Below are 26344 nucleotides of genomic sequence, written 5' to 3'. Positions count from 1 at the left end.
CTGTCGAGGTGCTCGAGGATTTAGTGCAGACCTATGTTGACTGCGTCTTCCACAGACCTGTTTGCCCGGTAGACAAACTGGAGAGGGTCCAGCAGGGGTCCGGTGACATTCTTTAGGTGGTTCAGCACAAGGCGGTCAAAGGACTTCATGACCACAGACGTCAGGGCGATCTGTTGAAGATTTGTGTGAAGACCGGAGCCAGCTGGTCAGCGCAGACTTTCAGGCAGGAGGGGGGACACTTTGTCGGGCCCCGCAGCTTTCTTTATCTTCTGCTGCTTCAAGAGTCGTTTCACGTCCTGTTCGTGGATCTGTAGTGGAGAAAAAGCGGGTGGGGGGGGGGTAGTTTCTGGTAGAGGTGGGTGTGTGTGGGAAATGGGGGTGTCCTTTTCAAATCGGCAGAAAAACATGTTTAGTTCATTAGCAAGACCCTTATTGTTCACTGTTTGGTGGGATGGCATTCTATAGTGAGTGATTGCTTTCAGGCCGTTCCACACAGATGCAGAGTCGTTAGCAGAGAACTGTTTTTTCAGCCTCTCTGCATAGCTTCTCTTAGCGATGTTAATTTCCTTTGTCAGATATATTCCTTTGTCAAATATTATTATTTGCTATCCTCCAGCATTTTATTTCCCACCCTAATGTCTTTATTTTGATCTTATTTATTCTGACTGATTTTTAGTCTTTTGGAGTTTACAAACTGTAAAAGTTGTAACTCCGGTGCCACCTCATGGGACACTCCATGGCAATTGATGCGGTTGGTCTGCCCGTGAGGATGACATCCTGCGGTCCCGTGAGCTTGGGAGTACGGGGTTGGGGGCTCTTCACAATAATAGGAATATGTGACAGTATGGACGTGGCAAGGCACCGAGGATCCAATGAGGGAAGCAATCTGTGGGAGCAATACACACACACCCAGATGTGTCGCAACTGCACTTGCTTTTAAATGCACGCATGCGATTTGGTGTGGAGTTTTTTTATTATTATTAAATAAATAAACAAGGCAGTGTGGACGGAAGCTTTATCCTACACAGAGAGGGGGAAATATTCTGCTTTAAAAAAAAAAAGCCCAGCTCCATGTTGACAAGGCCTGTACTGCTGGCTGCTGGGCCAATGGTGAGTAGGGAAAGAACTGGGAGCTGCAGGTTGAGAAGGCTTCAAAGTCGAAAAAAGTGAGAGTTAAGCACACACACACACACACACACACACGAGTCCACATAGACTCAGAACTTAATCACAGAGTGCTCGCGCGATATTACAATTGTCAATTTGTGTGCTGCGGGTTGAATCGCTCGCTATCATCTAGTGGCAGGCCACTGTATGTGACAAATAAGTCATCAGGAGACGAGACGAAATACTTCAATTTTGTTATTGTATTGCTAACAAAGCACTACATAATAATACAGAATACATCCATTTTATCTCTATGGTATCTGTATCTTCAATGAAAGACGATGATATATTCAGACTCAGATGAGCTTGTGGGAAATGTTGAGACAGTTTTATCTTTGTGAGAAGAAAAGCAACAATCAAGTCAATAAAGAAGCTCAGATAAAAATGGACAGCTGACAGCTCTAGTGACAGTTCATGACCATGCACGTCTGGCATTCTTTATAGTGTTTGCCAAATAATAAAATGAGTATTTTCTTCAAGTTGGTTTTCCAGGAATTTACTTGACATGTAAATACTAATGTGCTTGTGCTTTCCTCATCCATCACAACTGCATTGGAAGTTTCTCTGGAATTTTAATCCAGTTGGGAATCTCACACCGGCTGACTAACTTTCAAAACTTCTCCTCTGACTAAGTCACATACATGTGCCAATACACTGTTGGCCATTTGAAACAACAACGATTATTTATTGTTGTGTTCAGTTTATTTGAAACGTACACTTTTAATTCAATTCCTTCTTTTTTATGGTGAACAATAAGCCAAAACCCCTAAAATATAAAGATTTGACGAAGTGGATTACTTATGTAATAATAAAAATTATAGATTGACTGCTTTTATTTATGAAGAAAATAAATTAGAAAAAACAAAATAAATGAAGCTTAACAATCCTCTTTTGGTTCAGGATTGTACACCTTTAATTGTACTGGCCTCCTAATTTCGTCCTGAAGATCAGTGTATAATTTACCGTATTTTCTGCACTATAGAGTGCACCTAAAGGCATCAATTTCATCAAAAGCCGACAGGGCGCCCAATAATCCAATGCGCCTTATATAAAGAGAGTGTAACTCTCTTTATATTCCCCATTGAGTTGTTTCCCTGTTAGTATTCCTATGCCATCAAGTGGTGATTATTAGCAGGAACCAATTGTCAAGTCAAGTCAACAAGTCAAGTCAACAGTATTTATAGAGCACTTTCAAACAGCCATCGCTGCATACAAAGTGCTGCACATGGAGCGATTCAACATACACAACAAACAGCAAGACGAATCGGCAATAAAGGCGGTAGAAAGCACCAAGCAGTAAAATCAAGAACAAATCTAAGTCATGCTGAGTAGAGCGCCAAAGAATACAAGTGAGTTTTGAGGAGGGCTTTAAAGATGGGCAGCGAGGAGGCTTGCCGAATGTTCAGTGGGAGGTCATTCCAGAGAGATTGTAACCGAAAAGGGTTCTGCCCAACACTAAATGACATGTACATTCGCCAACATGCACTCAAACAGACAACTCCTTTGTGAGCTCTGCTCAGCCATTATGAAACGAACATCATACCAAAAGCATAGTCAACTACTGACTAAATGAAGGAAGAAGGAGACAAGCAAGACTTCTCAAGATATTTAGCCCCTTGTGGATGTGAGCCCACAAGCCTTCTGTGCCTTTTTATTGAATCAATTGTCTTCATAAGTTCTTGTCTTTCATTTGTTGTTTTGTAATGCCATTTGTATTTGTTTCATGTCCATGTTTGTGACCAGTTCTCATGGGTGTGTTACAGCTGCTGCAGTTGTGAAGTGTCTATATCAGGGGGGTCCAAACTCTGTCCTCAAGGGCCGCCGTCCTGCCAGTTTTCCAACTCTTCCAGGAGCAACACACCTGATTCAAATAATCAAGATCGTTCTAATGCTGCTTCATAGCTGGCTGATAAGCTGATCATCTGAATCAGGTGTGTTGCAGCTCGGAGAGCTGTAAAACAAGCAGGACGGTGGCCGCCTAGGCCCGGAGCTGGACATGCCTGCTCTATATAAATAAAGCTGTACAGCTGGGATAGGCTCCAGCACCCCCCGCGACCCTAGTGAGGATCAAGCGGTTAGGAAGATGAATGAATGTATTGTATTGCATTCCCTTTAACATAGCACCATCTAGTGCAGGGGTGTCAAACTCATTTATGTCGCGGGCCACATTACAATGACCGTTTCCCTTGGAGGGCCGTGATGACTGAAACTATATCAAGAAGTCAATAGTAATGCTCTGTTCAATTGTTGTTTCAGTGACTGTAATGAGGAGTTTGGTATCAAGAAAATGGTTACAATATGTCACTGATTTATTGCATATGAAAATTTGAAAGTTTGGTCCAGATTTTAGAAAACATCATGGAGGTTGTCATTTTTGACTTCCTTTCGTGGGCCACTTAAAATGATGTGGCGGGCCACATCGGGCCCTTGGGCCTTGAGTTTGACACCTGTGGTCTAGTGGATGCATAGCGCAACCGCAGCTACTACTGTAGCTTCGATTCTATGTGCCTTATAATGCAGTGTGCCCTATATATGAAAACAGTTTTAATATGGGCCATTCGTTGAAGGTGCGCCTGATAATCATACGCGCCTTATAGTGCAGAAAATACGGTACAGAGAAAACATATAAGAGGCCTCTTCATGAAAACATTGTGGATCTGCTCAAAAATTGGATGATTTTGACATTTTTCCATGCCCTACAATCCCACCGAGTTAAAAAGGGAAAGTATTTTTGCCTAATTCTGCTCACAGGGACAGAAATATTAACTGTAATCAATTTCACTGTTTGTCCATTACTTCCAGACCTTTCTACGTGGAGCCAAGGAACATCGTAGATGATGAACCGCAAGAGCGTGTGTCCGCTGAAGCTGCCATCCTCAACAGCAGAGTGCATTACTATAGCAGACTAACTGGTTCTTCTGACCGGCTGCTGGTGGGTCATAGTTGAATAATCATGGTGTGCACCAACTGCACACGAGAAACAAGCTCATCTCTTGTACACTGTACTTTGTTGTTGTGGTGCCGACCCACTCATGTAACTCCTGCTTATCCCACTGTGTGAGTGGGAGTGTTTTGGGGCAAGCCGAAGGCTTGATGGTAGAGCTCACATTTATTTGGGTGTTCCTTTCAGTTGGAACTCATCAAAATAGGACATTGCCTTACATGTGAATGCCCACACAGATGGGATATACTGTATACATTAAGGCCAATTCATCGGCCGGGCCCTAAATTTCATGACCTTATGCATCTTCCTGTCCTGTAGAGTCCCCCCAACCATGTTATCCCCAGGACAGAAGAAATCTACATCTACAGCCCATTGGGGACAGCATTTAAGGTGTCTGGCAGGGATCACATGACAAAAAACCCCAGTATCATTACCATGTAAGCCCTGTCGGCGTCTTACATTGAATCAATCACTTTCTTTCCAAGCCGATGTCATTACTTTGCTCTGCATTTATTGCAGATTTGCAATATGGAACACAATGATGGGTACCTCCATCCTCAGTATACCTTGGGGTATAAAGCAGGTAAAACTGGTTTATTTTAAGTATCAAACATTATACTGTTTCTCTGACATGTTAAAAATGTGCCATTTATGTTCTTGTTTTCTCCTTTAGGCTGGTTTCACTCTTGGGATCCTCATCCTTATCTTCGTAGGCTTACTTATGCTGTACTGTTGTTACATTGTGCTCAAATCACCAAAGGCAATACGTGAGTATCACAAATTTCTCTCTCTCATAAATTTAAATACATGCGCTACAAAGACAAGATATTTTATGTTTAAATTGATAGACTTTACTGTTTTTAGCAAATAGTCATCAACTTACTGTTTTATGACTGCAACAAGTTCCAAAAAAGCTGGGACGGGTGGCAAAAAAAGAGTTGAGGAATGCTCATCAAACACCTGTTTGGAACATCCCACAGGTGAATGGGCTAAATTGAGCTTCCCCAAATTATTCAGTCATTCACAAGAAAAGTTGGGGTGACTTTCACCTATTAGTGAACAACTCAGTGGGAAAGTAGTTGAACAGGATAATGTTCCTCAACGTTTTGCAAGGAATTGAGGAATTTCATCATCTACTGTCCATAATATCATGAAAAGGTTCAGAGAATCTGGAATAATCACTGCATGTCAGTGGCAAGACTGAACTGAACTCAACTCAACTCAACTGTATTTATAGAGCCCTTTCAAACAGCCATCGCTGCATACAAAGTGATGTACATGGAACAACTAGCATATACAACAGTACATTGAATACCCCTGACCTTGGATCCCTCTGGCAGCTCTGCATGTAAAACTGACCCTGGTGGGTAAAGAATATCACCACTTGGGCTCAGGATCACTTCAGAAAACCAATGCCAGTGGTTCGGCGCAACATCCGGTAGTGTAATATAAAACTCTACAATGCAAAGCAAAATCCATTCACCAACAGCACCAAGAAATGCGGCCAGCTTTTCTGGGTTGAGCTCATCGAAGATGGAATGATGCCAAATGGAAAAGTGTTCTGTGGTCTGACGAGTCCACACTTTAAATTCTTTTTGGAAAATGTGAATGTTGTGTCCTCTGGGCCAAAGAAGAAAATAACCATGCGGACCGCTATGGACGTAAAGTTCAAAAGCCAGCATCTGCGATGGTGTGGGGTGCTAGTGCTGATGGCATGGAATAATTTACACATTTGGAGAGCCATCCAAACAACGTATTTCATGGACACCCCTGCTTATTTCAGCAAGACAATTCCAAAACACATTCTGCACATTACAATTTACAACAGCGTGCTAAAAAGTGCAAGTACTAAACTGGCCTGCCCACAGTCCAGACCTGCCTCCCATTGAAAATGTGTGGCTGATTATGAAGAGCGACAACTGAAACCCATGATTCTTGAACAGCCGAAGCTGTCAATCAAGCAAGAATGGGAACATATTCCACCTACAAAGCTTCAAAAATGAATGTCTTCAAGTCCCAAACGCTTATTGAATGTTGTTAAAAGGTGATGAAACACTGTGGTAAACATGACCCTCTCCAAGCATTTTTGTGTTGTAGCCATATAATTCAAAGTTAACGATTTGCCAAGAACAATATAGTTTGGCAGTTTGAACATTAAATATCTTGTCTTTGTAGTGTCTTCAATTCAATATAGGTTTAACATGTTTTGCAAATCATTGAGTTCTGTTTTTCTTTGTTGAACATAATGTCCCAACTTCATTGAAATTGGGTTTGTAATTTTAAGTAAAAAGACCATTCATTTATTCATTCTTGCGCTGAACCGTTTGACCTCACCAGGGTCACGGGTGTGCAGGAGCCTATCCCAGCTGTCTTCAGGCGAGGCTTTAACACTGGTCACTAGCCAATAGCAAGGCAGGCACACATAGACGAACATGGCCGAAAAATATTATCAGAAAAAATGTCGGGATGTAAAATGATCTACATTGGGATATAAAATTCCATTTGTACAGCACAACTGTTTGTCATATATATATAAGATAAGAAAACATTTATTTGTTTTACAATGGAGAAATTCCCAATTTACAGCAGCTAAATTATGAAAGGGAGAAAGTAGAAGACAAAAAAGTATATAAATAAATATAAATATAAGCATATTACAAACGGGTTAGTAAGGGTTTAGTCATGTCCAATTTGTACCATCTCTGTGTAATTTTGACTAGACATTTCACTGTGCTGTGTATTCTGTTTGTGCGCTCTGTAGCACAAAAGTGGATCGATGGGTTTGCCTCTTTTGTAAAATAAGTACACTGTTTAATTGAAGTGGATTAACTGTTTGAATGCTGAAGCATTCACACATTATTCTACATTTCCTGTTATTATTCCTATGATTTATTAATCTGGAAATGCCCCAAAATCAACAGGAAGTGACTTGGAAGTGCTCTTAAATACTGTAACTAAATAACTCTGAGAATCTGTCTGCCAATGAAAGCTTAACAGACGATGGGGTGACCGGGTAACCGGACAGTGACCAAAAGGACACAAATAAATTAACTGAATGGCTTTAATACAAAGGCGGTGTCCAGTGGTTAGCACGTCGGCTTCACAGTGCAGAGGTACCGGGTTCGATTCCAGCTCTGGCCCCCCTGTGTGGAGTTTGCATGTTCTCCCCGGGCCTGCGTGGGTTTTCTCCGGGTGCTGCGGTTTCCTCCCACATTCCAAAAACATGCGTGGCAGGCTCATTGAACACTCTAAATTGTCCCTAGGTGTGAGTGTGAGCGTGGATGGTTGTTCGTCTCTGTGCCCTGTGATTGGCTGGCAACCGATTCAGGGTGTCCCCTGCTTACTGCCCAGAGACAGCTGGGATAGGCTCCAGCACCCACCGCGACCCTAGTGAGGATCAAGCGGTTAGGATAATGGATGGATGGATGGGCTTTAATACAAAAACATACATCATGAGTGACCTCATGTGAGTCTTGACCTAAATCTGATTACTTTTAAAAGAGAGAATCCGTCTTTTGATCCACCTCCCCCCACCTAGCCCCAAAAATCTTTTTCAGGCGTTCTGCATTTGGTGTATCGACTTAAACAGCAGGTGACGCACTGACTGAGTGGTTTGCATATCCACCTCACAGTTCTGAGTTTGAGGGTTCAAATCCAGGCTCGGTTTCCTCCCTAGGTATAAATACAGTATGCTGGGCTCCAGATTAATTGTTCTTATTTATTTATAATAAAAAATAAATAAATCCTCGTCTCACCCCTCGGGTGGTGTCCGTCCCTCATTCAGCTTGGGTTCTCTACCAGAGGCCAGGAAGCTTGAGGGTTCTGCGCAGTATCCTCGATGTTCCCAGCACTGCACATTTCTGGACTGAGATGTCCGATGTTGTTCCCGGGATCTGTTGCAACCACTCATCTAGTTTGGGGGTCACTGCCCCGAGTGCTACGACCACCACAGGCACGACTGTCACCTTTACCTTCCAGGCTCTCTCCAGCTCCTCTCTGAGCCCTTGGTATTTCTCAAGTTTCTCGTGTTCCTTCTTTCTGATGTTTCCATCACTTGGGACCGCTACATCCACTACAACAGCTTTCCTCTGCCCTTTATCTATGATCACGATATCTGGTTGGTTCGCCATTACCGTCTTGTCAGTCTGGATCTGGAAGTCCCACAGGATCTTCGCTCTGTCATTCTCCACCACCTTCGGAGGTGTTTCCCATTTTGACCATGGGGTTTCCAGTCCATACTCCGCACAGATGTTTCGGTAGACTATGCCAGCCACCTGGTTTCATATAGGCTTTCCCTGCCAGCATCTGACACCCTGCAGTTATGTGTTGGATCGTCTTAGGTGACTCTTTGCACAACCTACACCTTGGGTCTTGTCTGGTGTGGGTTTTTTCACATTAAACCACAAGAGGGTGATCTTGACCTGCGCTGATACTTTCCACAGTGGGAACTGATAAAAACAACTGACGATGACTCTGACATAAGCGATGTAAAAGACGAAGCGCTGCATCTTCTACCTCAGGAGTTCTTTAAAAGTGACACAGAGGATCAAGATTTCATTGAATTTTGTGATTTGGAGTGACACTGATGTTTTGGTAAAATTCTTAGCATGTTCTTTCTGCTATAGTTATCTGAATAACTCTTAATAAGTTGTGTGAACATACCAGGCACGTTCTCGGTTTGTTGTTTATGCGTCATGTAACGCTAGCACATCGTAACCTGTTGTTCTCTATTTTTATTTTTATTTGCCTTTCAAGATGATATGTCTGCTCTTAGTGCTGGATTTTATCAAATAAATGTCCCCCAAAAATGCACCTTATACTCCAGTGCAAATTATGTTTTTTTTTCCTTTATTATGCATTTTGCGGCTGGGGTGACTTATACTCAGGAACGACTTATAGTCTCGTAAATATGGTATATAACATACGAATGGTTTGGATTGTGGAGCGGTAGTTTGCTAGCAAAAAATAAATTAATAAAAAATCCAAAAATAGCACTTCTAAAAAGAAAATCTGCAAATTTACTGGGTGCACTGCCATGAGTAGATGACAATTGTAGTTGCACTGTCTCAGATTTAAGGGGCAAGATGCAACAAGTTATGGCAGTCTGGAGTCCCAAAAAATGAACTGCCAAAGTCAGCTGACATAGGCTCCAGCTCACGTGTGATTTAAGTGAGGATACGCGACACAGATAAGGAATCAATGGATGGACTTAGAGACCAGGGAAAAGTGCATTGCGAAAAATTATCACATCTATGAAAGTACATTTTAATTTGTCAAACATTATCCATTTATGCTGTCTGACTCTGGTTAAGGAAGGTGAGTTTTATATGCCAAACTAAAGCTGTACCCAATTAACAACTGTTGATACTATGAAATATTTGTCACCTCTCTCTTTGTTTTGCGCAGCCTACGTGGACACATCCGACTGGGAATTTCCTGATGTTTGTCGGTATTACTTTGGCAAGTTTGGCCAGTGGTCCAGCTTAGTCTTTTCAATGGTGTCTCTTATTGGGGCGATGGTGGTTTATTGGGTCCTCATGTCCAACTTCCTCTACAACACCGGGCAATTTATCTACAGTAAGACAACAATACTCTTATCAAACCAGAACAGCATTTTAGACCTGTGTCCTGATGTAACTTTTAAAATCTTTGTTAGAATATAGTTGCAGGCTAATTTCTTCTCTGGTTTTATGTAATATTCATAATGAGAATTTGGAGGCAACTTTGTTACATTAATTGTATTTATGAATTGGCTTTGACCAAATTATTCCCTTTTCTGTTAACAGACTATGTCCATCATGTTAACATGTCCGATTCAGAGTTTGGAACCAATGGCACAGATAGAGGTAAGACCACATAAATGTATTCAAATTTAATGTATATATTAGATTAACAGCAAAAGTGGTGTGAAGACACTTACCTTTCATCGTCGGCAACACTTTAGACCAGTGGTTCTTCGCCTTGGTAGAGGTACCGAACCCAACCAGTTCATATGCACATTTACCGAACCTTTCATTAGTGAAAAACAAAAAAATATGACTTTTTACAAATTGAAGACATAAAAAACTACAGTAAGTCAATAAAGTGTCAAGACATATGTATACGTTTTTTAAATTCGACAACGTACTATCATGACAGTCACACGTTGACTACTGAGCGAACTAAATTTCCCGCAGCACTGATTGGACAAGCAATCTAATGTGATCATCTGCAGCCAGTGATGGCCAAGCGGGTGTGTCATAACTAATTGACATGTTAAATCGGGTATGTCTTAACCTCCATGGTAGAGTCTCCGTCGAACCCCTGAGACCGATTCACCGATCCCCTAGGGTTCGATCGAACCCAGGTTAAGAACCACTGCTTTAAACCCTTTGCGGTTTCGCTCCGAAGGCAGTAATCACAGTCTCCATCAACTGGCCTCCGTGGCGGCGAATAAGCTACACTTCCCACAAGTATCGCTTTCATGAAGTAATTACGAAGAGTAGCTAACTCATTCAGTACCGGTCATTTTCAGACCCTTTTTTTCACCCTGAGTCTTGAAAAAAATATATATAAATAAGCACCCGGGGTTGAATGTGTGAAAAGAGATAAGTATGTCCTTGGGAGTGAATGAGTCGGAAGGAAAGACAGAGATGCCGTGCTAATTTCCAAGCTAACCGGCTAATGTAATCGCAAAAGACTGGAATAAAGTATCGATAAATACAAAAATAAACACTTGTAAAACATACTGTATTTCACTCTTCATTCGATATCAAACATTCTTTAGTGCAGATGACAGCGAAATCACGAGTAAAATTAGGAAGAGCTGTACTTGTATTGGATTTTATTTTGTTTTATGTAACCTTTATTCATCCAAAATGTTTTGCTTTGCTTCATTAATATGCATAATTTAAAAGCACCATATTGATCAACAAAATCATAATGTAGTGTCCACCTGAACATAAAGACGAGAACGAAAAAAAATCAGGGACCGTTGAAAAGTAAAGTACCCCGTTTCCTGCACTATAAGGCACTTCGGATTATAAAGCGCACCCTTCAATTCAAGGCCTATTTTAGGCAGTGCATTCATTATAAGGCGCATAGAATAGAACCCTCTTCCTCAACTGGCGGACCACGATCCACGACCGGACCGCCGACCTCCTCTGTCCGGACCGCCGACCTCCTCTGTCCGAAACCTCGGCAAATTGTATAAAACAATAAATTATAAAGTGATTTTTACGTTATACATTTTCTATTTTTTACTATAATCTGCGCATTACCGCGATCGCTTGTTAAAATTATCCGTTGTATTATTTGCGTGCACGAACAGATGTATTGCAGAGGACGCAGCAGCGCGACTCTGTGTGTACAATGTTTGACGAGCTGGAGACTGGGGCATGTCGGCGATAACGATGCGCTGATTGGCTCCTCTGAACTTAAGGTGTGCCCATAAATCAGCGTCACGCATTCAAAATGGATGATTGTGTCAGGTAACAGACGCATGCGCGACGCCACAGTGTGCTCACAGCTTCAGCACAGGAGAGCCACACACAGACATTAGACAAGACAAATCGCGGGACGTTTCGATTGTGTGCAGTTTTGCTCCCGTCTACCCGGGGATCTTTGCAGCTGTTTAACAGCAGAACACCGCAACATGTTAAATGAACATCCCAATGGCGTCCTCAAATAATATTTGCATGCCTCAGACATTGCATTCACCTTTGGTGGAAGAACAGCACTGCACATTCCTGTGCTCCCTTGTGTCAGTGTTTAAAATGGTTCTTAACTCCTCTTCTGATATATTTTTCAATGATTTCAGAGGGGATGTGAAAATGGGAATTGTACAAATGAAAATAATATTTTTGTTTTCATTTTTAGTATTTATTTTGGAAAAATTAGTATTTTGATTTGCTTTTGTTAAATTAAGGGAAAAAAGACAACTACTGTTTAACAAAGTTAAAGTAAAAAATGTCTAATTTCCCTAAAAGGGCTATTTCTATTATTAAGCAGGCACAACTTAACAAAATAAAAGTGTTCCTCTGCCTCAACACAATACCTCTCATTATTTGCTGTGTACTGGCAAAGTGAATAATTGTTATTTTCATGCACCCCATTATTGGTTGGTTGTGAGGAGTGTTGATTTGTATAAGCTTGGCTTGACCATACTAAATGGGTATATAGCCCTGCTCCCCATGACCACCGTGCATGGGACCGGACCTTGGTCTTATTAAAAAAAAAAAAAGTGGACCGACAGCATTTCTAGTTGAGGACCACTGGAATAGAAGCTACAGTAGTGTCTGCGGTTGTGCTATGCATCCACTAGATGGAGCTACGCTAAGAGGAATACAATACAGCTTTATTTATATAGAGACTTCACAACCACTGCAGCCGTAACAAAGCCATTAGAACTGGTCACAAACATGGACGTGAAACATATAAATACAAATGGCATTACAAAATAAATGAAAGACAAAAGTTATGAAGACAACTGATTTAACAAAAAGGTAACACAAACCTCGTGGGCCCGCATCCACAAGGGGCTAAATAACCTAAGAAGTCCTGCTTGTCTCGATTGTGATCGACCAGTCGCTCAAGGTCTGGTCCCAAGTCGATCCGAGGAGTGTAGAAGGAAAAAACCCATTTGTCTCTATGCATGTTAGTGATATATTTTCTGTGTTAATGCACACATCATTCTATCGGTCTCACTTTCACAAAAAGTATTTTAAAAAGAAAATAAAATAAAGCAGGTAATCTTTAACCTACGGTGACGTCTGACTGCGTCAAGTGAAGCTGTTAGCGCTCAGCAGTCTGCAGTTGCAGCTTGTGATCAGAGTTGTTGCGCTATATCTTTTATAGTTATCATTATTGTCATTCAGAGTTTGTATTGTACAATTCACCGAGGGGACGGGCAAAGAATGGGGATCTGGAGGCCGAGAGAAGCATTTCAAAACGGTACGTGTGAGCTACGATCGTTAACAGCTCCCTAAGTGCGTCGCATGCCTCAGCGTCAGGCTGTTGCTCATCCTGGCATGCGTGTGTGTGTGTGTGTAAGCGCGCGTGCGCGGTAACGGGTCGATCGCGGGAGATTGGGGGATCGAAAAGTAGATCTTCGATCAGAAATGTTTGGGCACACCTGCACTAGTGTCTTGCTGTGAATGTTGTACTTATGGAGATATTCATATATAGTGGTTTTAGTTTATTAGTTTTGACTTTGAGTTAGGATTGTAATACTTTGCTTATTTCTCCACCAGTAATTTGTCCATACCCAAGTACTGACTCTGGCCGGAACCACACTTTCAACACACATTACATCAGTAGCAGTGGAAATGATACATTTGATGTCCACTCTTTTCAACACTGGTGGAGCAAAACCAATACGGTACCATTCTTCCTCGTTGTTCTGCTGCTGCCACTCCTTTGCTTCCGATCAGCCTCCTTCTTTGCAAGATTCACCTTCTTGGGTAAGTCTAAAGGAAAATATGTTTCTCATCTGATTGTTTGTCTTGAAACTCTTTTGGAAACATTCCTTTTAGCTATCCAATTTTTAAAAAACAATCCTAACAAAGTTGCAAATCTTGAATGTTATGAATGCCTAAATATGACAATGTAAAAGCTCAATTTTGAATATGATGATATTGTACCCCCTCCGTGAGTCGTCACCTTACCGTGGTGGAGGGGTTTGTGTGTCCCAATGATCCTAGAAGCTAAGTTGTCTGGGGCTTTATGCCCCTGGCAGGGTCACCCATGGCAAACAGGTTCTAGGTGAGGGGCCAGACAAAGCACGGCTCAAAAGACCCCAATGACGACAAAAATAAATGGATCTAGGTTTCCCTTGCCCGGACGCGGGTCACCGGGGCCCCCCTCTGGAGCCAGGCCTGGAGGTGGGGCTCGTTGGCAGGCGCCTGGTGGCCGGGCTTACACCCATGGGGCCCGGCCGGGCACAGCCCGAAGAGGCAACGTGGGTCCCCCTTCCCATGGGCTCACCACCCATGAGAGGGGCCAAAGGGGTCGGGTGCAATGTGAGCTGGGCGGCAGCCAAAGGCGGGGACCCTGGCGGTCCGATCCTCGGCTGCAGAAGCTAGCTCTTGGGACATGGAATGTCACCTCTCTGGCAGGGAAGGAGCCCGAGCTGGTGTGTGAGGCAGAGAATTTCCGACTGGATATAGTCGGACTTGCCTCCACACACAGCCTGGGTTCTGGTACCAGTTCTCTCGAGAGGGGTTGGACTCTCTTCCACTCTGGAGTTGCTCACGGTGAGAGGCGCAGAGCAGGTGTGGGCATACTCATTGCCCCCCGGCTCAGTGCCTGTACATTGGGGTTCACACCGGTAGACGAGAGGGTTGCCTCCCTCCGCCTTCGGGTGGGTGGACGGGTCCTGACTGTTGTTTGTGCATATGCACCAAACAGCAGCTCAGCATACCCACCCTTTTTGGAGTCCTTGGAGGGTGTACTGGAGAGTACTCCTGCTGGGGACTCCATTGTTCTGCTGGGGGACTTCAATGCTCACGTGGGCAATGACAGTGATACCTGGAGGGGCGTGATTGGGAGGAACGGCCCCCCCGATCAAAACCCGAGTGGTGTTTTGTTATTGGACTTCTGTGCTCGCCACGGACTGTCCATAACGAACACCTTGTTCAAACATAAGGGTGTCCATATGTGCACTTGGCACCAGGACACCCTAGGCCGCAGTTCGATGATCGACTTTGTAGTTGTATCATCGGATTTGCGGCCGCATGTTCTGGACACTCGGGTGAAGAGAGGGGCGGAGCTGTCAACTGATCACCACCTGGTGGTGAGTAGGCTCCGATGGTGGGGGAAGATGCCGGTCCGTCCTGGCAGACCCAAACGTATAGTGAGGGTTTGTTGGGAGCGTCTGGCGGAATCCCCTGTCAGAAGGAGTTTCAACTCCCACCTCCGACAGAGCTTTTCCCATGTTCCGGGGGAGACGGGGGACATTGAGTCCGAGTGGACCATGTTCCGTGCCTCTATTGTTGAGGCGGCCAATCTGAGTTGTGGCCGTAAGGTGGTTGGTGCCTGTCGTGGCGGCAATCCTCGTACTCGCTGGTGGACACCAGCAGTAAGGGATGCCGTCAAGCTGAAGGAGTCCTATCGAACCTTTATGGCCTGTGGGACCCCAGAGGCAGCTGACGGGTATCGACTGGCCAAGCGGACCGCGGCTTCGGTGGTCGCCGAGGCAAAAACCCGAGCGTGGGAAGAGTTCAGTGAGGCCATGGAAGCCGACTTCCGGACGGCTTCGAGGAAATTCTGGTCCACCATCCGACGTCTCAGGAGGGGGAAGCAGTGCACCACTAACACTGTGTACAGTGGGGATGGGGCGCTGCTGACTTCGACTCGGGACGTTGTGAACCGGTGGGCAGAGTACTTCGAAGACCTCCTCAACTCCACCAACACGCCTTCCTTTGAGGAAGCAGAGCCTGGGGACTCTGAGGTGGGCTCTCCTATCTCTGTGGTTGAAGTCACCGATGTGGTTAAAAAGCTCCTCGGTGGCAAGGCCCCAGGGGTGGATGAGATCCGCCCGGAGTTCCTCAAGGCTCTGGATGTTGTGGGGCTGTCCTGGTTGACACGCCTCTACAACATCGCGTGGTCAACAGGGAGAGTGCCTCTGGATTGGCAGACCGGGGTGGTAGTCCCTCTTTTTAAAAAGGGGGACCGGAGGGTGTGTTCCAACTACAGAGGGATCACACTCCTCAGCCTCCCTGGTAAGGTCTATTCAGGGGTGCTGGAGAGGAGGGTCCGTCAGGAAGTCGAGCCTCAGATTGAGGAGGAGCAGTGTGGTTTTCGTCCCGGCCGTGGAACAGTGGACCAGCTCTACACCCTTAGCAGGGTCCTTGAGGGTATGTGGGAATTCGCCCAACCAGTCTACATGTGTTTTGTGGACTTGGAGAAGGCGTTTGACCGTGTCCCTCGGGGAGTTCTGTTGGGGGTGCTTCGTGGGTATGGCGTACCGAACCCCCTGATACGGGCTGTTCGGTCACTATACCACCGATGTCAGAGTTTGGTTCGCATTGCCGGCAGTAAGTCGGAACCGTTTCCAGTGGGGGTAGGACTCCGCCAAGGCTGCCCTTTGTCGCCGATTCTGTTCATAACCTTTATGGACAGAATTTCTAGGCGCAGCCGAAGCGTTGAGGGAGTCTGTTTTGGGGGCCTCAGTATTACATCCCTGCTTTTTGCAGATGATGTGGTGCTGTTGGCTCCTTCAAACGGGGCTCTACAACTCTCACTGGAGCGTTTCGCAGCCGAGTGTGAAGCGGTTGGGATGAAAATCAGCACCTCCAAATCTGAAACCATGGTCCTCAGTCGGAAAAGGGTTGATTGCCCCCTCCGGGTCGGGGAGGAGATATTACCCCAAGTGGAGGAGTTTAAGTATCTTGGGGTCTTGTTCACGAGTGAGGGCAGGAGGGAGCGAGAGATCGACAGGCGGATCGGTGCAGCGTCTGCTGTGATGCGGACGTTGTATCGGTCTGTCGTGGTGAAGAAGGAGCTGAGCCAAAGGGCGAAGCTCTCAATTTACCGGTCGATCTACGTCCCAACCCTCATCTATGGCCACGAGCTATGGGTCGTGACCGAAAGAACGAGATCCCGGATACAAGCGGCCGAAATGAGTTTTCTCCGCAGGGTGTCCGGGCTCTCCCTTAGAGATAAGGTGAGGAGCTCGGTCATCCGGGAGGGGCTCAGAGTCGAGCCGCTTCTCCTCCACATCGAGAGGAGCCAGATGAGGTGGCTTGGGCATCTGATTCGGATGCCTCCTGAGCGCCTCCCTGGTGAGGTGTTCCGGGCATGTCCCACCGGGAGGAGACCCCGAGGAAGACCCAGGACACGCTGGAGAGACTACGTCACCCAGCTGGCTTGGGAACGCCTCGGAATCCCCCGGGGAGAGCTGGAAGAAGTAGCTAGGGAGAGGGAAGTCTGGGCTTCCCTGCTAAAGCTGTTGCCCCCGCGACCCGGCCCCGGATAAGCGGTAGATGATGGATGGATGGATGGATGGATGATATTGTACCATATCATAGATGCAGTACATTCCCTGATGCTTTGTCATTCATTGTCCAGGCACCATATCAGTGATCTACCTCATTGTTCTGGTCACAATTAAAGCTGCCCGTCTTGGTTTTCACCTTGAGTTCCACTGGTTTGACACTACTAACTTCTATGTTCCAGGTAATCCAAATAACTTCTTCATGATACAGTATGTTTCTCATAGAGACATTTCAGTAATTATGACTTTACTACTGCGTTGGAGTAGGTTGGTGATATTCTCCGGCACATTGTGACACATGTACGCGGGTATCTGTAAGGAATCAGATAGATCTTGGTCTTCACCAAACGGGCTTTCAAAAAAAAAAAAAAAATCTCAGTCCTGCCTGGAGAAGCAACAGCAGCCATGCACAATATAAAGTGGCTTGCAAAAGTACATGTACCTCTTTTTGACCTCAATTTGTCAAATTGCATTATAACCGCAAACCTAAAGGTACTTCATTGGACCTTTTTTTTTGTGGCAGAAAAACACTAAAGGTCATATGCAGTGCGTATAAAAAGTCTACACACCCCTGTTCAATTCAAATGATAAAACGCTTGGCAAAATGTTCTCCCGTGAATGTGGAAAGAACATATATTAAAAAGGTTAAATCTAAATAAATAAAGAAGCAGGACGTCACTCTTCGCCTTCTCTTATCAAGACGGATGAATTGTCTTATCATAAACACATCGGCTGCACGAGGATAGCTGGCCAGGAGCTAGTTGGAGGCTCACGGCGGCTACACCGTCAGAGCGTAAAATGAGAGCCATCTCAACCACAAAGAAAAGTCTCTTCGCCTCTCTCAGTAGGCAGTGGTGATGAATGCTAATCACTATATAAGGTTTTAAAATGAAAGATTTAAGTAAATATGTGTACTGCTGTAATCTTTATCTGAAATATGTAAAGTATGATCACTGTTTACATATTTTAAACATGCTGGTACCCACATATACTTCCACAAAAATTCCAAGGGGGAGCAAACCCATCTTTGCGGTTTTTCACTTATTGCGGCGGGGTGTCGGTCCCCATTAACCGCAATAAGGGAGGGATTTTGCCTATTCGCTGGTTCTTTTTGGAACATAACACCCACAATAAACGAGGGTTCACAAGATTTGACAGTGACTGACACAGTAGTTAGAAAAAATATTTCATCTCTATATTGAGAGTGACCTGAAAAAAATGTACAGGGCCTATGGGGAAAAAGGATATGTAAAACTTAAGAATAGATTAACTGATAGACCCCCTTTTTGTCAGCCACAAGCTCAACCAGGCACTTCCTGTACCTGTGGATCAGTCCTGCACATTGTTGAGGAGGACTGTTAGCTCATTTTTTCTGGCCTCGTCGCATGTGTGGCCCACTTCAAGGCAGATGGCGGCATCGCTGTTGGGTTGAGGTCTGGGTTCTGACTTGACCACCAATTTGGTTTTTCTTAGCCATACAATTATTAATTTGTTCCAGTCTGTTGGGTTGTTGTCCTGATGCATCAGCCACCTTCTACGGAGTTTTCACTGACTCCCACAATTTGCCTTTTTTCGGCCCAACGATTGCTTTCTGTGACTGGAATACTGTTCAGAGTTCCAGAGGAGCATTTCATCTGCCTGATTTTTCTTCTTCCAGAATTGCGACTGCTCTTCCCTCAGCTGACGGGCGTCCTCACGCTGGCTTTCTTCATCCACAACTGTATCATCACATTGATGAAGAACAACAAGCATCAAGAGAATAACGTGAGCCTTTGTCACTCCGGTTTATACTGAGCTTCACAGAATGTAAACATGCTTAACAACTTAAGAGACACACTGCGTTTTGGGACTTTCAGGTACGGGACCTGTCTGTGGCTTATCTCCTTGTCGGGCTGACCTACCTCTATGTGGGGGTGTTGATTTTTGCTGCTTTTCCGTCACCTCCGCTCAGCAAAGACTGCATTGAGCCGGTAAGACTGAAAAATATTCAGGACACGCTTCGTCACGAAACGATTTTGGTTTCGTCAAACAAATCAACAGTAATTCATGCCATAATTCTTTGTCACCCATCTCCTATTCTTCAACCAAACAATACTTTTGCAGAGAAAGTGTTTAATGAAGCTTGCGATTGTTCATGTTGTCCTGCCCATCAGAACTTTTTAGATAATTTCTCCAGTGGTGATGTGATGGTGTTTGTGGCTCGGTCCTTCCTGTTGTTCCAAATGATCACGGTCTATCCTTTGCTGGGATACTTGGTACGAGTCCAAATGATGGGCCAGATGTTTGGCAATCATTACCCAAGGTAAGACGTCATTCATTTTGGTTTCAAATTGTCGATACCTAGCAGTTTTTGTATTTGTTTTTACTTCACCTGCATTCACAGCTGCAATGCAAAATGATTGGGGCTGAACAAGTAATATGCCAATAAGCACGTTCCCCTAATATATAAATTGTTTTTACACTAACGACTCATCTAACATGTTAGTTACCTTTCTCATTTAAGCTATTATTATCCCTTTCATGCACCCTGTAATATGAAAAGCTGTCCACTGTAGTAACCGCTGTCCCTGAAAGGGTTATTATTATGATTACTATTTTTTAATTACTACAGTTACTGTATTTTCCACACTAAAAGGCGCACTGGATTATGAGGCGCACCTTCAATGAATGGCCTATTTTCAAATTTGTTGTTTTCATTTATTGGACGCACCGCATTTATAAGACGCAATCTACAACACATCCACTAGATGGAGCTACGCTCAAGGAAAAAAACACGACACCCTGATTTTTATAGCGACGATCAGATGTCAGTAAAACTTATTTCATAAAGCAGTGACACAGGTCACTTAATCAATAGCAAGTTACAACATTGACTATCTTGCTGCTGCTCTCCTGCCGTGTTCAACTACGAAACCGATCGCCTTAAGTTTGAACTCTGCATTGTAAGCATGTCTCGAGCAAGGAGCCATTTTGGGGTTGACATATTACCATAATGACCATACACAAGGTGCATCATTTAAGACGCACTGTGAGCGTTTAAGAAAATTGAAGGCTTTTAGATGCGCCTTTTAGTGCGGAAAATACGATACTTTGTAAAGTCAGAATTCGTTACTTTGTAGTAATTAGCAGTGATATTCACTGTCTATAAGAGGTGGTGTTATCGAAATCAACTGTCTCTTGAGTGCATCATTGACCAACATTTGGCAACACGTGAATAAGAATCCCTTTTTTTCAATCACGGTTTTCACTCCTGCCAAGAGATTTTTATTTTCAAGTTGGAAACGTTTACATAATTCCACTCTTGGCCACATACAAGCAAGAACAACCTGAAGTAAAAAGCAACATTTAGAATTGCCAAGAAGAAACTTTTGTATAATTTAGGTTTTTTCAATGTGATTTAAATGAATGAACCGTTGATCATCGAATGCAAAATGGTGTTGGCCGTCTGACAATTGATCCCTCTGACTGGCTGTTAGATTACAAATCAGTGCACGGGATTGACTAATAAGATTGTAGGCAAAAGCAAAGAAAATGGCATTCTGGTAAATTGAGCTCAGCAAAATCTTTTTTTAAACTTAGATTTGTTCCTGCTTGATTCATGAGGCATGAACTTATTTATTTTGTTGTCCATTAAAACGGTGTCTAAATTCAGGCTTTTAAAAAGCGATCTAGGCCAATTCACACACTTCCCCAGACTAGCAAAGGGAACGGCGGTTTCTTTGACTTGACTGAATCATTAAGATCAGCACATTAAAAAAGATGGACTCACTGCTTCATTATTGGGTTCATAATAAAGGACTTTCTGTATTCATGTATTTCTTTCTATCTCTTTAGTTTCTTCCATGTCCTCACCCTGAACATCTTGATTGTTGGAGCCGGTGTCCTGATGGCCAAGTTTTATCCTAACATTGGATCCATAATTCGGTACATTTTATGTGGTTTATTCACCCTTCCTGTGTTTGCCGAAAATGAGTGACTTAGTGACTTCTGGCAATTATTTCTTGTTGCAGGTTTTCTGGCGCAACATGCGGCTTGGCTTTAGTGTTTGTATTCCCCTCCTTGATCCACGTGATCTCCTTGAGACGACGGGGCGCCCTCCGCTGGCCCTCAGCGGTCTTTCACAGTTTCCTCATCTTGTTGGGGATGACCAACTTGGTGGCTCAGTTCTTGATGTAAACTCGCATTGTCCCTGGCAGGAGGCATGATGGCCTTTTAAAAAAATCTCTCAATCGAAAAAAAAATGATATAAACCGTTAATGTTCATGGCCACAGAGTGCTATCGTCACCATTTACAACATCCACCTGGAATTCAATGACATAATTATGTTATCTTCCGCTATGTTCTGTCTTCCAGCCAGTGGGATTGTGATGTGATAAAAGGTGACTTGAAGGTAACTTGAGATGTTTGATTATTCCTGCTCAGACTAGTCAAAGGGATTTATCATGTACTGTGTTTGAATATTTTCTCTCAGTTGTGAAAATATGAAGTAAAGGTCGGTCACAGGAACAAGAGGCTCAAAGGGATGCAGATTTACACAATTGTTGTCACTTTCCACAGAATTAGTCTGTATGGCTCGACAGTTATACAATATCAGTATGTCAGAGGTCATTCATATTCATGACGGAATCCTTTTAACTTGGTGATTATATAAATTGTACGCTTTGTAAATGCCAAACTGTAACTGTAACCGTTTTTAAAAATGCCTGGCATTTTATAACCCTATGTTCAAATTATTCTGGAATTCTTTATTTTGTGCTCAGTATTTCATTTATGGACTATACTTTACCCTTGTTTTCAATGCATGAAAAGATAAAAGGGAACATGAGTGAAATAAATCCCACCTTGAATGAAGTGGAGTGTTACCTTTCATTGAAGGAAAAAAATCAAATGAGGGAATACCAAACCACGTTTTGCATGTTACAACAGCGTGGCTTCGTAGTAAATGAGTGTGGGTACTTGACTGGGCTGCCTGCAGTCCAGACACGTCTCCCAATGAAAATTACACATTACGAAGGGTAGAATACAACAATAGAGTTCCAGGATTTCCAAACAGCTGAAGCTGTATATCAAGCAAGAATGGGGAAGAACTGCTCCTACGAAGCGTCAGCACTGTGTGTCCTTAGTTCGCAAATGTTAATTTTGTTAAAAGAAAAGGTGACGTAATACAGTGAGTTAACCGTTTCCCGGCTTTTTTGGAGCGTGTTGCAGCCATAAAATTCTCATTTAATGATTATTTGTTCAAAGCAATAAAGTTTATCAGTTTAAAAATTTAATATTTTGACTTTTTAGTATATTCAATTAGATATACTGGTAGGTTGAATATGATTGGCAAATCATTGCATTTTTCATTGATATTTAACATAATGTTCCAACTCCTTTGGAGCTGAGTTTACATATACTGTACTGTATCTCTCTCCAGTGCAGTTGAACGAGAAGCTGATAAAGTGCCTTGATTTATTCTATTGCACAAATGTCAATAGGTACAGTAGATTCACAGGTTGATTGTACCTTTTGCCATCCAACTGAAGAGCATTTATTTGTTACTGTATATCCGCTGCCAGCATAGACCGTACAATAGTAGGAACAAATAATCAGAATTTCTTCAACATATACTAAGTATAGTTAAGTATAAATGATACTTTCACCTTTAACCAAACTCCACAAGACATAATTGATCTTTCTAAGAGTCAACACGTACGAAACTAAAAAGAAGACTATGCACAAAGCCGTGACACAAAACGGAATCGTGGATTTTGTGAACCGTTTCACCCTATTGAATAGACGCACCCTTATGAAAAACAGAAGTCTTGGCCAGAATAGATCAATCTTATCACAGAATATCTTAGAAAAGAGAACATTTCAGTGAAACGTAACCTGGATCCTCCACCCGCTCATGCACCCTGTAACCGGATAACTGAAGTAACCCCTGTGCCTGAAAGGGTTCATTTCTATCTACTTGAGATAGGTGTGTTGCACCGTGTTGTTGGAGGCACTCACGACTGTATGTACCTGTTGTGGCCTCTGGCTTGATCGGTGGGTCAGGCCGAGACCTCCCGTGAACACCAGATGACAAACGTGTTAATTCACAAATATACATCCACATTAGATGTAGTTGCTTCATAGGAGGCTACTCTCAGCCCTTGTGACGACACGTACTCGCCGTACTTGCACTTTAAAATCCCTACAGGCATTTAGTAACTGATAGCCACTCCCACCACACACTCTGGTCCCACCACCTGGCTCACAAACCGTCTCCTCTCTGATCTTGTCTTGTCCCGTCCAATTTCCTACTCATTATGACCACTTCCTCACTGGACATAGCACTGTGTTTCCTCCACATCATACAGATAGAAGCTGAATACTTTCGATTTTGTTATAATTAGTCCTATAATATACAGTATATTCTGCTCTTACTGTATGTTGTTTTTCTTTGTTCCCCCCCCCCCCGGCCCCCCATTCGTGCTCACTTCTCTTTTCTCTCTCACTGTCGCCTGTCACACCTTTGTCTGTCTGACTGCATATCAAAGAAATATCAATAATACAAACAACCAGACAGAGTGTTGTCAAACTAACCTGCCCCACAGGTTAATTGTGCTAGGAAGCATAGAAGGCAAACAGAGTCATGTCATGCTGCAGGAGCAAGCAGCTGAACAGGACAGGTTTAATGTGTTGGTTGGATGAAACCAAGATTTAAAATATTTTATTCAAAAGGAATTGTTGTTACAAAAACATTGTGCACCTTACGCAATGTGATCATAATCGTGGCAGCATTACACCTATGGCTTTTTTGTCTGCATTTGGTGTGGGGCTTTAATCAAAGGTGGGTTGAGTTCACCGCTATCTTAATTGTATCGATCCAATCAGCAAATCATAAACAATTTCGAAAGCTATTGGACAAATGATAAAAATAGAAGAAAAAAACACCCAGCTGTTTTTATTTTGCCTCTGGTACCAAGTGGCTTCTTCGAAGACAAAACAAAGTGACGATAAATGCTGGGACTAAAATCAATACGCGGGTCCCTAATTCAAGGGCCTGACAGGAAGTCCTCTCCCACAGATACCATTACTGGTATTAATTCTGTCTGAGGATTGGAAAGGGTCACAAACAGGTCAGCGTTCCACGTGGAGGTGACCTGACCTTTTTTCATCTTCTATAAAGCCTTTTGATCCCCCAAAAGTCCTTGGATGGTTCTGGCAGCCTATTACCTGCTGTGGTTGGGGCAGGTACCATACTTCAAATGGCTTTCACGGTGACCACCATGCTTGAAGTGGCTCTTTGACTTTTACACCCAATCATTTGTCCTTTTGTATGTATATGTTTCGATCCAGCTGTGACTTCTTGAAATTGTCTCGATGATAGATAACGGTATTAACGCGCCGTCGTCGATCAAAGCACCTTCATCTTATTCATTATCGTTATTGTCTGCGTTATGACTCCGTTACTTGAGAGGACTAGAACACATTGGTCCTATCCTCCTGGGATGGATCATATGTCCGCTTGCTTGGCTCCTTCCCCTAGACACAAAACACACCCTTTCGTGTCGGCCTAATCAATGGGGAGTGCTCTTGGAGGAGGTGCCTGTAGCAGTTGGCCCGCCTGTGATTGGCCGACGTGGGCTCTTAATTGGATTAAGGGAACCTGCTTAGCTTGATGCTTTGTGCCGCACAAGAGAACACGGAGACGGTGGCAAGACAGGAAGAGAAGGAGAGAGGGAGGAGGCCTGCCCCGCTCACTACTTTAGTGAGAGGAGGGGTGAAAAAAAAAAGAAAAAGAAAAGGGGGAGTCACCTATCTTCTTTGCCCTTGTGTGCTGCTGCTGCAGCCTATCTCCCTCCCTCCTCCCGCCTCCTCTGTATCATTCTCTCTTCTTTCCCTTACTCATCTGTTTCTGTGGTTGCTCCGGAGAGGAAGGAGGACACCTGCCGCTCCCTCATGATTCAGCCATTCTGCTGCCTGGAGCTTCTCAGACACACAAGGCAGCATGTCCCGCCTGCCACTGCAGTGCCGGCCCGTCCTGTCCAATGCACTTCAACTACTGCAGCAGCAGACGTCCCATCACTGCAACGCCATCTCTTTCGTCCAAGTGCTCAGGTGAGTGAGCCTTCACTATTGCGCCATCCTCCCTTTCGGACCAATGCGAAGCATCCAAGGAATCTCCGAATTTTTTTTTTTCTTCTATTTTTAATCCTGCAGAATATTTGAACATTCCACTTGTGGACGTGTGAACGTGTTTCTTTGAGATTATGGGACTCCTTTCCGTTGTACATGGACGGCCATCCACGTATACCCCATATTGTTAACAAGGTCAGAATCAAGAACGTGCCCCCCCGCTTTCCTTCGCAAACCCGGCTCTCCCCCATGATGGACGACATACTTAAAGTGACTGGCGGCTTACGGTGTCTGAGTTACTAGTGTTCGGAGAACCTGCATCCACCAGTTAAAATTTGTTTTTTGAAAAAAAATGACTGAAGGAGTGGAGGATTTCTCTGCAGGGCCAGTCCCCCCTCCTGGATTAGCCTCCCCCTCTGGCTCCACTGTTGATACTGGACAATTCCCAGAGGAGAAACCAGAGGAGACGGAGGCAGCTGGAGGGAACGGGGAGGAGGTTGCAGAGGTAACTGCAGAGGGAGGAGATGACGATGATGGTGGAGAGCATCCGGGAGCTTTAGGAGTTATGGCTTTGCCCGGCACCTGCTGTGTGTGCATCAAGATGGAACAGATTAACCATTGCTTGCACTCCGAGAAAATCTGCATTCTGCCCATCCTGGCCTGCCTGCTTAGTTTAGCTCTGTGCACGGCAGGACTCAAATGGGTCTTTGCCGATAAGATCTTTGAGTATGAACCTCCCACTCATTTAGATCCGAAACGCATAGGGCAAGATCCTATGATCATATCAGCGGACCCCACTCTGGGACTAATACCTCATCCGTCAACTGTCTCCCTGACCACCACTTCCGCCATAACCTCAGCGCAACCTGAGGTTTTAAAGGAGGACACGTCGACGCGAGGTTCATATGTCCCTCCGCCAGGGACCCAATCCGAACCGTCGGTCACCGTTAAATCGGCTGCTGAACTTCCCACCATCCCAAAGCGGACCACCTTCCCTTTGACAACGCAAGAAGTGAACGACATCTTCATCCCAACTATCTGTAAGTACTTCAAAAAAAAGAAAAGATTGGGCTATCTTTCTCATTCCTGTGATCCAGAACTGCCGCCCCCTCACATCACGGCGCAGGAAAGCAGAAATGCACTAGTTCTT

At 44.0% G+C, this 26344-nt stretch overlaps 2 protein-coding genes across 7 annotated transcripts in view; both read left to right on the top strand.

Moving 5' to 3' along the window:
- Window positions 1-21936, top strand: part of slc38a9 (solute carrier family 38 member 9) — a 29698-nt gene extending 7762 nt beyond the window's left edge. The window contains exons 3-15 of the mRNA XM_052050097.1: window positions 3970-4099; window positions 4430-4548; window positions 4631-4694; window positions 4785-4878; window positions 9518-9688; window positions 9898-9957; window positions 13342-13551; window positions 17159-17266; window positions 18742-18848; window positions 18941-19054; window positions 19238-19386; window positions 20919-21008; window positions 21095-21936. Of these exons, the coding sequence (XP_051906057.1) occupies window positions 3970-4099; window positions 4430-4548; window positions 4631-4694; window positions 4785-4878; window positions 9518-9688; window positions 9898-9957; window positions 13342-13551; window positions 17159-17266; window positions 18742-18848; window positions 18941-19054; window positions 19238-19386; window positions 20919-21008; window positions 21095-21260 (1582 nt within the window). The 3' untranslated portion in view covers window positions 21261-21936. The remainder of the gene's footprint in view (window positions 1-3969; window positions 4100-4429; window positions 4549-4630; window positions 4695-4784; window positions 4879-9517; window positions 9689-9897; window positions 9958-13341; window positions 13552-17158; window positions 17267-18741; window positions 18849-18940; window positions 19055-19237; window positions 19387-20918; window positions 21009-21094) is intronic.
- Window positions 21937-24519: 2583 nt separating this feature from the next.
- The window catches only part of nrg1 (neuregulin 1), a 44938-nt gene continuing 43113 nt past the window's right edge, over window positions 24520-26344 (top strand). Inside the window, exons 1-2 of one of the 6 annotated variants that reach the window (XM_052050087.1) lie at window positions 24553-25176; window positions 25279-26234. In XM_052050087.1, coding sequence (XP_051906047.1) covers window positions 25547-26234 — 688 coding nt within the window. In that variant the 5' untranslated portion in view covers window positions 24553-25176; window positions 25279-25546. Of the gene's footprint in view, window positions 26235-26344 lie in introns of all 6 variants that reach the window. The other 5 variants (XM_052050090.1, XM_052050091.1, XM_052050086.1 and 2 more) reach the window with 5 other exon arrangements.

This window comes from Hippocampus zosterae, chromosome 18, assembly GCF_025434085.1.
Source record: "Hippocampus zosterae strain Florida chromosome 18, ASM2543408v3, whole genome shotgun sequence".
NCBI classification, from domain to species: Eukaryota; Metazoa; Chordata; class Actinopteri; order Syngnathiformes; family Syngnathidae; genus Hippocampus; species Hippocampus zosterae.
The sequence above is the reverse complement of the archived record's forward strand: the minus strand, read 5'-3'. Positions and strand labels throughout refer to the sequence as shown.